Source organism: Lepidochelys olivacea (assembly GCF_965140295.1).
Source record: "Lepidochelys olivacea isolate rLepOli2 genome assembly, chromosome: 7".
Taxonomy (NCBI): Eukaryota; Metazoa; Chordata; order Testudines; family Cheloniidae; genus Lepidochelys; species Lepidochelys olivacea.
The window spans coordinates 6,661,157-6,674,549 of NC_140417.1; the positions used below are offsets into that span (position 1 = coordinate 6,661,157).

At 41.3% G+C, this 13,393-nt stretch overlaps 1 protein-coding gene across 18 annotated transcripts in view; it reads right to left on the bottom strand.

Moving 5' to 3' along the window:
* MAGI1 (membrane associated guanylate kinase, WW and PDZ domain containing 1) overlaps positions 1-13,393 on the bottom strand; it is a 477,619-nt gene that overhangs the window by 17,683 nt on the left and 446,543 nt on the right. For 9 of the 18 annotated variants that reach the window (XM_084634942.1, XM_084634953.1, XM_084634955.1 and 6 more), the window contains 5 exons: positions 12,099-12,176; positions 8,737-8,828; positions 7,536-7,728; positions 4,751-5,044; positions 1,238-1,441 (listed from right to left, as the gene is read on the bottom strand). In XM_084634942.1, coding sequence (XP_084491068.1) covers positions 1,238-1,441; positions 4,751-5,044; positions 7,536-7,728; positions 8,737-8,828; positions 12,099-12,176 — 861 coding nt within the window. The remainder of the gene's footprint in view (positions 1-1,237; positions 1,442-4,750; positions 5,045-7,535; positions 7,729-8,736; positions 8,829-12,098; positions 12,177-13,393) is intronic. The other 9 variants (XM_084634952.1, XM_084634950.1, XM_084634946.1 and 6 more) reach the window with 5 other exon arrangements.

Genomic DNA, 13,393 nt, shown 5'->3' on the forward strand with positions numbered 1-13,393 from the left:
TAATTGAGTTTTCTGGACTGCAAATAATATATTGCACGATTCTCAAAATGCTCATTAGGATTGAATAAGGGCCGTCAAATGCTATAAACATTGATTCAGCTTGACACGAACAGGACAGCAGGAGAGAATTTCTACAAAGCAAATTCAGACTACAGACCAATCTAGAGCACACAATTTACAGAGAATCAATACAAAATATGGGATTCAGAATCATAACAATTTAATCCTACTATAGAAATATCCCTAACATTTATGCCTTGTTCTTAATGGTATAGTCAGGGATAGGTATGGGAAAAGAGTTTTTCCCAATTCAATCCTAGGGCTTGTCTGCATGAACATTTAGTTTGCAGCAAACTGGGGTGTAAATCTACCCCATTCTATCCTGCCATGCACAAAGTGCTTGTATAGACCCTGCTGTTTCTCACTAACCGTTCCTTAGCACATAGCAGGGTAGATTTACATCACAGCTTGCCACAAACTAAGTGGTTGTGTTGCTAAGCCCCTAGGCACGGTGAAGATCAATTAATTGTTTTTAAGCACTCTATGACCATGTCTGGCCCCAGCTATCAGGCATATTAAAAGTAATCCCTGGGACAATAAAATTTGGGGACAGTGAAACCCCATCTAGGTGTAACTCCTGAACCAATCAGTTGTGAGCTCCTCAAGAACCAAAGTCACCGAGCAAAACCATTTCAAACTGCACTGAGATCATTCCTAAAGCAACTTGCCCTGAATAAAAACAAAGCTTCTTTTCAAACAGCTTAAATCATGACAATGTGTTTATCCCTTTCTGTGATCCCTTTTGCTATACAGACTGCTTGTGTATATGTAAAACCTTAGGGACTTCATGCCTTACAGAGCATGCATCCTCTCCCAAATATTCTAATGCAGTATTATCACCGCAAAAATCAAATAAAGTTTCAAAATCCATAGAGATGTGGGTCATATTTACAGAAGGGACAGATGGAGGAATACAGGAGGGAGGGGATCTTAATTTCTGACCAGACTTAGTGCTTCTAGTTTTTTTTTAAAAACTGATTTCCAGTTATAGGGGGGGTGAAGGGAGAAAGGGGGTGGGAAGAAATATGGTTGTGTGACAGTGGCAAAACTTCTCAATGCTAACTCCAGCCTGGTGGGTTGAGAATGGAAACCTGCAAGTCTGTGCAGCTCAAAGTGACATGAAAAGCCAAAGAGAAATAAAACATTTGGATGAGACAGAAATGAGCATATACTTTACCATCCCCTGGAATGATGCGCAGCGTAACAGTGTTTCCTGCTTCTTTAATTAAGTTGACAATATCTGAATGCGATTTGTTGGTGATGGAACATCCATTAACAGCCAAGATCCGGTCTCCTACTTTCAGCTTGCCACAGCGGTCTGCGGGGCTCCCCTCAATTATCCGACCTATTTTGTGAGGCATGGCCACACATGCATTTCCTGCTTTTGTATTGGTTTTGTTTTTGTTTAATTGTTTATATACATGGGACAGCGGTGAAGGGGAAAAGGAGAAAAAGGGTTGAAAAGGGAAAGAGAAGGTTAAGGGTTAATTAATTAATGCACCAAGCAAAAGTTATTAAAGGATAGCATTGCTGCCACTGTTCAAAACATTGGCAATCAACTATACGAGTGCAAAGTGCTTCACCTGAACTTACTACCGTTACAAGTAGGTGTTTCCTGCAGGTGGCTAATCCACCAAAACTCTGCCCTCTCGTTTGGTTACAAATGGTGAGATTTTGAGAGGCTACAACTGCACTCAACAGTCCAAAAATAACCCAAATGAGGTTTTATTTTTGTACTGCAACCTTGAAACTGCTGGTAGAAAACTCAACCTTGCTGCTTGCAGGTTACTTCAGTCAGCATCTCTCATCTTTATCTCAGCCAACTGCTGTTCAAGCTTCTGCCAATGTTTTGTTCTTTCTCAATTTAGAAAGATAAATCACTCTATGCCTAATAAGGAGTGTGACTCCCCTTTTAACCACAGAGATCTATTCTATCAATGCTGCATGGGTAAGCAATAAGACATTGTTTCTTCCATAGTGAACAAAGGAAGCACTAGGCAAGGCGCAGGACTACTAGAAATGGGCCAAGACTGACATACCTGACCTGCTTGGTACCACCAACCTCCTCATAACCATTTGTTAACTCTTCCCATTTTATGATCTTAAAAGGCATAGGGTTGGGGGTGGGGGATGGGGAGGAGAGGGGAAATGAGGCACTCCTGATTTAAACAGCTCTAAAACCACAGGCAGAACAATCCAAATATCTAAGAGAGCTACATAGCAAGAGCATTTTGTGAGGAATGCATTCCAGACTCAGAAATGTCTTCACACCGCACACAATCACTTGACCTTGTACGGGGCTGAGCACCACTGAAATCAATGTGACTGGAGGATGCTCAACACCTTGCAGAACTGAGCCTAGAGGACACAGAACCCGGGTCAAACAAACCATCTAGCTTCCTGAAACTGCAGTCAAGCCCAGACATGCATCACATGATAAGTGGGGCATGAGATTGTGAGGCACACAGTGACAGCTCTGCATCTGGAATACATTCATCCCCAAAAGGCAGCTCTGTGTATATGCTGTAATCATTTATTTTATTAGTAGTTTTAGAGATACACACTGCTACATGGGTTACAGTACCAGAAAGACCATAAAGAAGAAAGGGCTAAAAAAAGCGGGATATGACAAGGTGGGAAACACACGCTCATCACCAGCAGAAAGGGTGATTAGAAATGGGATGGTATTTCTCAATAGCGAGCAAATTCCTCTCTCGTACAGACAACCATTGGACTGCTCATTTCAGAGGATGTTTTGTGGGCATCAAAATCAGAAATTCATTTTCAATCTAACCTATTTACTGATCACGGATGACTGACCTCATGATGAGGTGACCAGGGAAGTTTTTGAATCAGTTTGGCCCATCTCTAAAGACCACCCATGTGAGAGGTACAAAAAACTACAGGTTCGAGGCAAGCACTGCATAGCTCAGGACAAGCATCTCATGCAGAACATTAGGAAAAAGTTCAATAAACTCCAAAATTCAAGGAAAAACAGTCAAAGGTCAAAACATATCACCGTGGAAATCCTACAGAAATTATATTACAGCAGTTTCATTTAGCTAACATTTCTGGTTCAAGTAAACAACTTTTCACATTATGACAAAGTTCCTTTATGGAGAAAAAAGCACAGTATATCTCACATCTTGTAATGTGTATTTTACCATATATACTAAATACTTTCAAGTACATAAAACTCTCTTCATATTCAGTTTACACTTTAATAGATCACTGTGCTTTCGTATAAACATACCCAGGACCAATTTGCAGTTTTGAGGTATTGAGGGACACGTGGGACTGCCCTCCTCCAGAAGGAGCTTGGGGATGGACTGTACCTGAGACACTGTCTTCACAACTCTCTTTTCCCCCTAAAATTTGCACTGTAGCAGCTCTACCAGTGCTAAGAATGACTGCTCTCGAAGACATGGCAGTTAAAGCACCATCACTATGCTCATGCTCTCACCAGCGACAGCAATGGTGAGAAATTTTAGGGAGAAAAGGCCAGTACAGACAAAGCCAGCGAGAGGCACTTCTTCCCCAAGCTTGCCAGCGCACCTGAGGAACATTGCAGGTTGCATAGGATGGTGCAGTCTACTTGGCCTGGTGTGCCCAACCTGCTACACAGGAAGGAGGAGAGCTACTGCTCTGCCTCCTCTTTTCCCCTCCTCGTCTTTCTGGAGGATGTGTGTCCTGGGAGTGCATACGCAGAGGCGGGTAGTTTCTATACTCCCCTGAGCATAGAAGCCAATATGGCCTCATGCAGGGTATTCATTCCCATCACAACCTTACTTCCATTCCTACCGTACCCATATCCCAGCACAAAGGCCGTCCCCACTATCTGTCATTCCTTTAATTAATTATTGTTTCAAAAAAAACCCTCTTTAGCTATGCAGAAAGAATTACATCTTCCTGGCAAGAATTAAATGGCTCGGAGGGGGTTCTTCAGAGATGCATGCAGGTGCACCTACGCGGACACATGTACCACACCGGGCTCTCTTAAGAAAGTACAGGTAACCAAATTCATTAAAGCAGCATACAGACAACAGCGTCATGTCAGCTGCTCATTTTCCGCTATTGAAATGAAGTGTGTGTTTGGGAGAGGGAGGTGGGAGGCAGCAGGAACTTAACGAGATGAGCTTTCTTTTTGATTTTATGGCAACCACTAACATTTTAGCAGTTTCCAGATATCAGCTTGCTCATCCCCTTACGGTGAGCCAAGAGCAGCCCTACGAACCCCAAAGAAAAGCTAATCATGTAACAGCTGCTATTTTTAAATGAACTGGATCTCCACTGGTAACAGGGGGCAAAATTTCAACCATTCAGTTATTTCCCTCCTGCAGTATCATGTGCCCCTTCTTCACAGGTTCCCCCTGCTATTTGATGGACAGCAAAATCCAACCCAGGGCACGTGGTTAACACACCACTGCAAACTAGCTCTGGAGTGCACTCAAGGAGTTCCAGTCATCGGTGGGGCTGTTTACAATATCCATCTGCGTTTTTTAATTCACTGTTGAGCAAAACCCAGGAGGCACACACCTACTAATGCTCAGCATTCAGTGAAGTTATTAATTACACAAATCAAGGCTTGTTCATGAATTTTAAATGATTTAGATCCTAGCTACTCTTGACTGCCCAACACCATTCAAACTCTTGTCTCATTCGAGGTGCTTGGACAATTCCCAGGACTTACCAAAAGTTGTCCCTGCCTCGGGCCTGCTCACGGAGGACACAATCACAAAGCCAAAGCCTTCATTTTCTCCCCGGCGGATTTCGACGTCGTACGGCTGCACCACGGTGCTGACCACACCGCTTCCCCCGCCCCCGCCGCTGCCGATGCCGCTGGTGCTGCCGCTGCCCGAGCTCACAGTGTTCAAGGAGTTCTGGCTTCCCTGCGGGGTCCGCTTCTCCTCCGTCAGGGAAGCTGGCTGGTTGCTGCTGTGGTGTGAGGAGGCTGGAGAAGGGACTTCGTTCTCTGCTTTTGGAACTGCAGAAGAAATGCAGGATTCTCACTGAACTGTCTGCAGAGCACACTGTTTTTAGTATTACAAACGTTCGGCGACAGAAACTTGTGCCTATGATAAATGGCAGAACAGGTCTATTTTACTGTGTGCAGATGACTGGAACTATTTACTCTGCGCACCTTGTACTCAGTCATTAGCAGCGGCTGCCACCTGTTTGAAACAAGACGGAAAACACACGCGTGGCAGGCGTGCAAATGCTTGCATGTGGGTGCAGTAGCACAACTAAGGCCTTGTCTTCACAGAGAAGTTGCACTGATTTAACTGAAGGAGCGACGTTGCGCTGAGTTACACCAGTGCGACTGTGTGTGTGTGTGTGTGTGGATGCTCTACACCGTTTTAAATCTGGTTTACATTGGTTCAGCTTGTCCCCGTTAAATACCACCACACTACACATTTAGTTAAATTGGAGCACCTTTGTACACATTCCAGGCCTAAGAGAAGACGCAGGGTTAAGTACCACTAACTACCTAGATTGCTTTCAGAGTAACAGCCGTGTTAGTCTGTCTTTGCAAAAAAGAAAAGGAGGACTTGTGGCACCTTAGAGGCTCAAATAAATTGGTTAGTCTCTAAGGTGCCACAAGTACTCCTTTTCTTTTTACCTAGATTGCACCACTTGTACATTATAAAGCTGCCCCCATAGTTAGGGGAGAGTTAGAGTCTTGCTTACACGCACATAGCTCCGGAGCACATCGGCCATAGTAAGGGATAGTAAGGCTTAGCGAGTCAGGCACAGGAAGGGATCATCTCACTGTTTCATGTTTGTACAGTGCCTAGTACAACAGGGCTGTAGTCTAGGCACTACAACAGTACAGACAATGAACAACAGAAGTTGTGGGTGGTGTTACAACAAAAGCAAATGGCCATTAAACAACATCTTAACGAATAAAGCCAGACAGAAAAATGTCAAGCCATCCGTGGACCACGCAGATATAAAATGCTTAGAATGCGCTTTTGAACGCCGTTACCCATCAAGAGACGAAGACAAAGGCACTGCACAAATATTGGATATAAAGGCAAAACTGCAAACATCGCCCTGTGCAAATCCTAGACTCTAACATTCTCAAACCCTCTTGACACAAGGCTAAGGGGAGCAGTAGGGGACCAAAAGCTCAGACACAATATGATCTAAATCTTTTTAAGCCAGTTTCTAGCCTGGATTAAAAAAAATTAACAAAAAATCCCCACCTCTATAAAACCCACCCTCTATTTCAGGCTCTACACTAGTAATGTCAAAACACCACAGTATTTACTCTAGGGTTGCAGGCTGTTTAGGCAAATAATTTATGCTTAACTAATACTTTCAACAATGTAGCACAAGTGAAGAAATAAGCACTTATTTCACATTGCCTGCAAGAAGCCCATCTGTGGTTCAACCTGTAAGAACATGGGGCAGTTTTAGAGTGGCTGTGACAGCCTTAACAACTTGTATGTGTTTATTTTTCAATCTGAAGATCACTTTGATGCTCCTTTAAGCTTAAAATACCTCACTCCCTGTTCTTCTGCTGAGCCCTCACCTTGAAGATCTATTTCACATCATCTCTGTCTAGAAATGGCCCCAGACCAAAATACCAAACCTAAACTCCCTGAAATTTGGGTGCAGATAAAGCAATTTCCCAGTGCTACCAGTCAACAGGAGGGATACATAAATCAACTATCATTCAGAAGGCTCTTCATCATGAGCTCGCTAGCTGCATTGTCATTTTCTTTGACAATGTCTCTGTTTTTTGCCTCATGTTCACCAAGCCATGTTCACCAGCAGGAATGGTTATATTTTCATCTTGGATCAATTTGGGAACACCCTAGCTTTTGAACATGGTGCTCACACAATGAAAAAGGAGAGAAGAGTTTCAAACAATTGTACTTTGCCTCAGTCTTCAATGGTCACTCAAGGACAGAACTGAAGGGATGTGCTGAGAGGAAACATGGTCCAAAGGCTAGGGAACTGGACCTCTGGAGACCTGTATGGCAGTCTTGTGTGTGAACCTGAGCAAGTGATTTTCCCTCTCTGTGCCTCTGTCCCTCTCCTCCGCCCTGTTCTGTTTTGTCTATTTAGATTGTAAGTTCCTCAGGGCAGGGACAGTCTCTTACTGAGTGTCTGAGCATCATGAAGCTACCATATACATACAAGTAATGACAACAACAACGATTCGTGTTAGTGAACGGCTTTAACAGAAACCTGCACAAGGACCGAAAAGGCCCAGGCTGCATACAAACAGAGAATCTTGATTCATGTTTAACCAGAAAGAAACCTATATTTAAACAATATTTGAACAGCCAAAATAGAAAATAAAATAAAAATCAACACAAAGGCTGAAATAATATCTGCATCCATATCGGCATTCCCATTTTTGCAAGAATATTAGGAGAAGGAGCTTTTGATTGTTAGCAAGCAGATCACTGGACCCAGATTGAAAATAATAAGAGCTGTGCCCACGTGGTCACATGACAACATACCTGTGTATACCACTTTGCGCCTTACAGTTAGATTGACATGACCTTGCTTGGCAGCCTGTTGCATAAGCTGGACTACAAGCTGGTGAGATTTTCCGACAACAGGTGTTCCGTCCACACAGATCAGTTCATCTCCAGATCTCAGACGACCGTCGGCATCAGCAGCACCCACTGGTACAATGTGACCAATGTAAATCTGATTAATTTAAAAACAGCGAGAGAGAGAGAGAGAGATGTTGAATGAGCATGTTCCCAACAATCAATTCGACAGCTGGAAATCACAGGAGAGCAGTAATGAGATTTGGAGCCTCGGTCTGAGTGTGACCCAAATCAACAGCATCCAAATGACAGTAACATGTGTCAGTTGTTCTGTACAGAGGCCTCTAGTAAGTAACCGTCCAGGTGTTAGTAGACACCTGTCCACATCATGAAATCGTCAAAAAACTACTGGCATATTCTGTTTCTGCTGTTACTATTCCATAATTTTATATCAGATCCCTCAACCTCTACAGATAATGCACTTTGAGAGACACGCTTTATAAAAAATGCTCTATAATACAATAGAAAGATGATTAATAGTATGGTCAGTCCTGCCAGGAAGGCCAAGAGGTGAACTGAGACTGAATTATCCTCTGACCTGTCCGTGAAGTCCTTGAGCCTGATTCGTCTCTCATGCACATCAATTTCAGTTTAGCCCTACTGAGTTCAGGGCATTTACTCTGGCATGAGAGAAAAATCATGCTCCATAAATGGGCAGAAATGTGACAGGACAATATGTAGAAATTTATATTGCTGCTCAGTGAATAGACAGGAGCATTAGGTGCTCTTAGTCTGGCACCTTTCATGGGTACTAGATTTATGTTTAAGAGGCTCAGAGAATGTGTGTGTTTGCGGGTGCGGGAAGACTGCTCAAAGGTCAAATACAACAATAAAAGAAGCTGTATTGGAAGATCTCTCTCGATCTAGGTGCATGGGGGTGGGTGGATAAATCTAGGGGTTTGGTTTGGCCTGAAATACAGATAAGGACCAACAGTGAAGTTCAGAGCTCCCCTCAAATTTTAGGGGTGTTTGGATGTGTGGTGTTAGCTTAGACCCATCTCTCATTTTAACAGAGATGCTGTTTGCATAGCACTGCATGCGTTTTTGCAGTGATTCTGGAAGGTAACACTGGTTAACATAAATCCACTTTTTAAAAAGCACTTACAGGTTCTCCAGGCTCATTTCCACCTAGAATCCTAAACCCAAAGCCCGTTTCCTTTCGCCATAGGAAGATATCCTGTTCTTGATAATCTGGAACTGAAGGAAAAGGAGGAAAGGAAATTATTGTTACTTCTAATAAGAAAAGCACAGATTTACATCCAAGTCCCCCCGAGACCTCTCAATTTTGTACTACTAGAAGTGATAAAACTTTGAGATACAAGATGCACTAACAGCCCAGTTGCACCTTCCTGACTCTCAGCCATTAGCACCCTACTCCATACGCTGTCCCACTGACAGCTCATGTGGTCAGGTATAGCTCACCGTAAGGATGGCACAAGTGGGCTTTGCAAGGCAAAACAGATTGCAGTCGCTTTGCAATGATGAACTAAACAATGATCTACAGTACCTGCATCACCGTGAGACTTCGGATGAAAACAAACTCATTCCAAAAGAGTTCCCAAATCAATGCTCAAATTACACACCTATGGAACCTGATCCAACTTGTGGGACTTTCTCCCTCAGCCTCCTTCTCTTGGTTTGACTGCAGGAGGTGGTGATTAGGCCTGCTGTATTTATTAGCTGTGCTGCTCTGGCACTCGTGCTTTTTAACGAGGCTCCTTGTTTGGGAACATCCAATCAGATGTTTCCAGACTTCAAGGTAGAACTAAACACGTTCATAGGTTTAATTTGTAAATTACTGCTAGGAATCTGAGGGCTTCTATTTTAATAGCAGGCAGCCAATTGTGAATCACTGTTTGCTTAGCATTGTGATATTAGAATTCATTAATATGACCATCAGTGATAAATCCCAAACTCTTTTACAAATCACTGGTAAATACACTTCTCTCTCTGCTAAGCGACTGTCTACAATAGAGAATAACTCCATTAGCAACATGATACCATTGCTTTTGTTTTTGTAAGAGAAAAAAGAAACAAGAGGTCTGTACTATGACTTCTGCAGTCATAATTATCTTTTCTACAGCACAGTTTCTTACCTATTTGGTCTGCTGACAATGCTTTAAATAACTTTGGGTCAGATCCTCAGTTGGTGTACATCAGAAAAGTAAGGTAGCTGATTTACAGCAGCTACAGATCTGACCCTCTATATGTAAAATGATATAAAACTGTAAACCAGACAAAGACAGGTGGAAATGCAGAAGAAGCCAACTATGACTACTCATTAGTATGGAACACCACCGACACTTTTACAATGAATATTATATACACTGAAGTGGTAACCTTGAAGTGCAATTGAACACAGATGCTTTATATTAAGTTATTCATGCTTTCTTCCTACTTTTTGATTTAAATGTGAAATTAATTGCTATCACTGAATGATATCAGAAGACAACTTCAGGTTCATTTAATATTTACTGGTTAGTAACTATAACATAGATGAATTTTGTAATATGCTCCCTCCAATTTATAATATTATTCCTTTATAGACCAACTGTCTATATCCTAAGTAAAGAAATCACTTTCAATTTTCCTCTTTTGAGCTATTCATCTTTACTGCTACAAAAATGATTCTTTTTGTTAACAGTCTATAAGTATATCTAATATAAAAATTAATTGTATTAAATACATACATATATGCAGGATGCACGTTTATAATCATACTAAAGTGGGATTCAATATCTAAGAGGAGGGGAACCGTTTGTTGTCTTCATTTAGGGCCGTGGCCGAAGCCTCTTGAAGTCAATGAGAATCTTTTCTTTGGCTTCAGTAGGGTTTGGGTTGGGCCCTCACTGCATTTTATGCTGTCTGTGTCTGTTGTACAAAAAGGGTTGGTTCTAATCAAATGGTGCTTTTTTGCTTAGGCTTCAGATTACCTATAATATTATCTTTCAAAGACTCAACAATAAATTTAAAATGTAATATGAATACAGAGACTGGAAGAGTGGAAATGAAATGAATAGGTGAACATAAGTCAGACGTGTGATTTGACATTTCCATTCACACCATTTTACAGCCAATGATTTCTACACCTTCTTTTTACACAATAGCATCTCATTTTAGCAGCTTTGTGGTTATAAATTAAGCTTTAGACCTGTATGTATCATCTCACTTTAAACTATAACCTAATTTTCCTGTAAATATAATTACAGAATAATAAAGCTAAAAACATGCTGGAAGTCAGTAATTTTGATTAGTTAAGAATAGCTGGCTGAAGGCTATTTGCTCTATGAAGGACATTCTGTATAACAACAGAATTTAGACGATAAATTAATTGGTGTTTGTCACTGTCTTTGTTAATCCAGGCATGAAAAACACAGACACATACGAAAGGTTCTCTCCAATGTTTCTCAAGCTTTTTGGCAGAGACTGGCCAAGCCAATTAGAGTGCACACCCTGCCTGTCAGAAACAAAATGGCTTCCACAGAGATCTTCAACATGGGCCCATTTTCTCAGCATCTCTTAACATGTTCACATTTATTCACCTACAGTGTCACCAACTGTTGCCTTATGTTCCTCGTTCAGATACAGTCTACTCTATTAATGGCCAGCACGGGTAATGCAAGGCTAGGTTTTAACTAGAGCTCCACATCAGAGCAGTGAAATATTGAGTCTAAAACTGAAGTGTATCTAGCACATTTCCGTAATGTACTCAATGTGACAGATCTTAAAAGACCAAAGGAAGATGAACCACCACCAGCACCCCCCCCACACACAGACGATGGATACAAAAGAAACAGAACTCCTTTTACAGCTTTTGGCATCAGCTTGCCAATTAGATTTCTTATTGGCATAGTCCAGACTGCTAACAAAAAACTGCCCACCTCAATGGCTTAATATACTTAATGTATGACTTTAACACACAGCACAACTGTGTTTTGGAGAACTAACCCCAGTCCTCTCCTTATGGTTTAGGAGAAACCATTTTCCTTACAAATTAAAACAAAACCAAATGCTTCATTGGGCCTTTGACTCTCTTAAATTTTAACAATGAGGACCTGGTGGGTGCATTTGTGAGGCTTCTGTCTCTCAGTCCTGCCTTCATTCCCCAGTGTGTTTCTAAAGTAATGACCTTAGCATTAGCTCAGATGGCTAAAGTCTCCTTTTAAGGGCAACCATTTTGAGTAACACTGAAAAAGTTGTAAAAAGAGTTGTGTAGGGATTATGAGAAGGAATTGAACCAGCAGTTTAGAGTGACTCCATTCTGCCAACGAGACACAGCAGGGTAGGTGTATGGAGTATGACCAGAGAGTGTGTGGTTTTAACACAAATATCTAAGATCTGCTGCTTGCCAATGGAGAGCTAAGCCATCGCCTCCCTTGGTGATGAGTTGTTCCCAATCACAGAGTAGCAAGAACACCAAACAAGAAGAAAGACAAGACAGAAATAAAGTTCTCAGCTCATTCTTACATTCTCCAAAATTCGTAGAATTGATTTCTCTCTCTCTCTCACCCTTGCTCAGTCCAGTTGCAGGCGAAGGTGACATAGCTGCAATATTAATTTTACAATTTTGCAAAGCTTAATGTATCCCCTTTCCTGTTAAATTCATTTTAATTTACTTTTGACTGATATGGATTCAGTTAGGCTTTCACATATATTATTGCAAAGGTCATAGCTGCTATGGATTAAAGCAGAACCTGCTGGTCTATTGAATTTGATATATCTGAATGCTAATTTTTGTCACAATGTACACATCTGTCTGGAAATACTTTAAAAACAGATTTTTACAGAACACCTTTACAGCTCACGTAACACAACGTCCACTGTCATGAGACAGCTACTGGAGTCAATTTCTACAGGATATAAATCTCATCTCCAGCATTAGAAAAGACTATAAACATATGAAAATGAACACTGAAAACATTTTCATACACTGGTGCTTTATTAGAGTTCCTTTTAATTAAGTGTTACTCTGTAAGCTCTCACCTCTGTCCTTTCACTTTGGGTAAAAATCTATTATCCATTGCAACAACAACTTAAATAAAATGATGGACATGCAAATACACCTGGCAGAATCCGTTTACTGTGCATAAGTCGCTGGATCATCTAGGAGTCAACACCCTTAGTAATGATAATGTACTCGGCTAGCCACAAAAGTTTTAAGGCCCTGATTCAGCAAGGTGACTTAAGCATATACCTAACTTTCACTACGTAAATAGGGACTATTCCAGTGTTGAAAACTACTGTGATTTGATGCAAATCTCATGATACTTTATATTCTTCTTAAATCCCCAGAGGCTGAAACAAGTGATGATATTATAATCTCAGAGTTTTTTTCCATTAATTTTCTAGAGCTCCTGGTGAAGGAAAATAGCTTGAAAACATGACGTGGGTGCTTCCTCAAACCAGAAGACAGACAAAAAGAACCCCAAAGAGACTGTTTATTTTAAAAAACAAAACCCAAAACACTTGTGACTTTAGAACGCTTGGGGTTGGCAATAACACTGCTACTTATGTGTTTAAAGTCAGTCAAGTGCTTCAGTACCTTGCTTATCAAGGGACTACGTTTGTGACAGATGACCATTAGCAAAGTGCACCCATGAATCAGCTTTGTAAATAGGTTTGCTCTGCAGCCGTTTCTGTTCATACGGCATGCTGTAAATATTAAGATCCTTTTAAACAAGACATTCTCTAAGGGTATGGGCACATCTGTGTGTCCAAGAGTATGAATGTAACTGTTTGTTTCATATTAATATAATGACAGA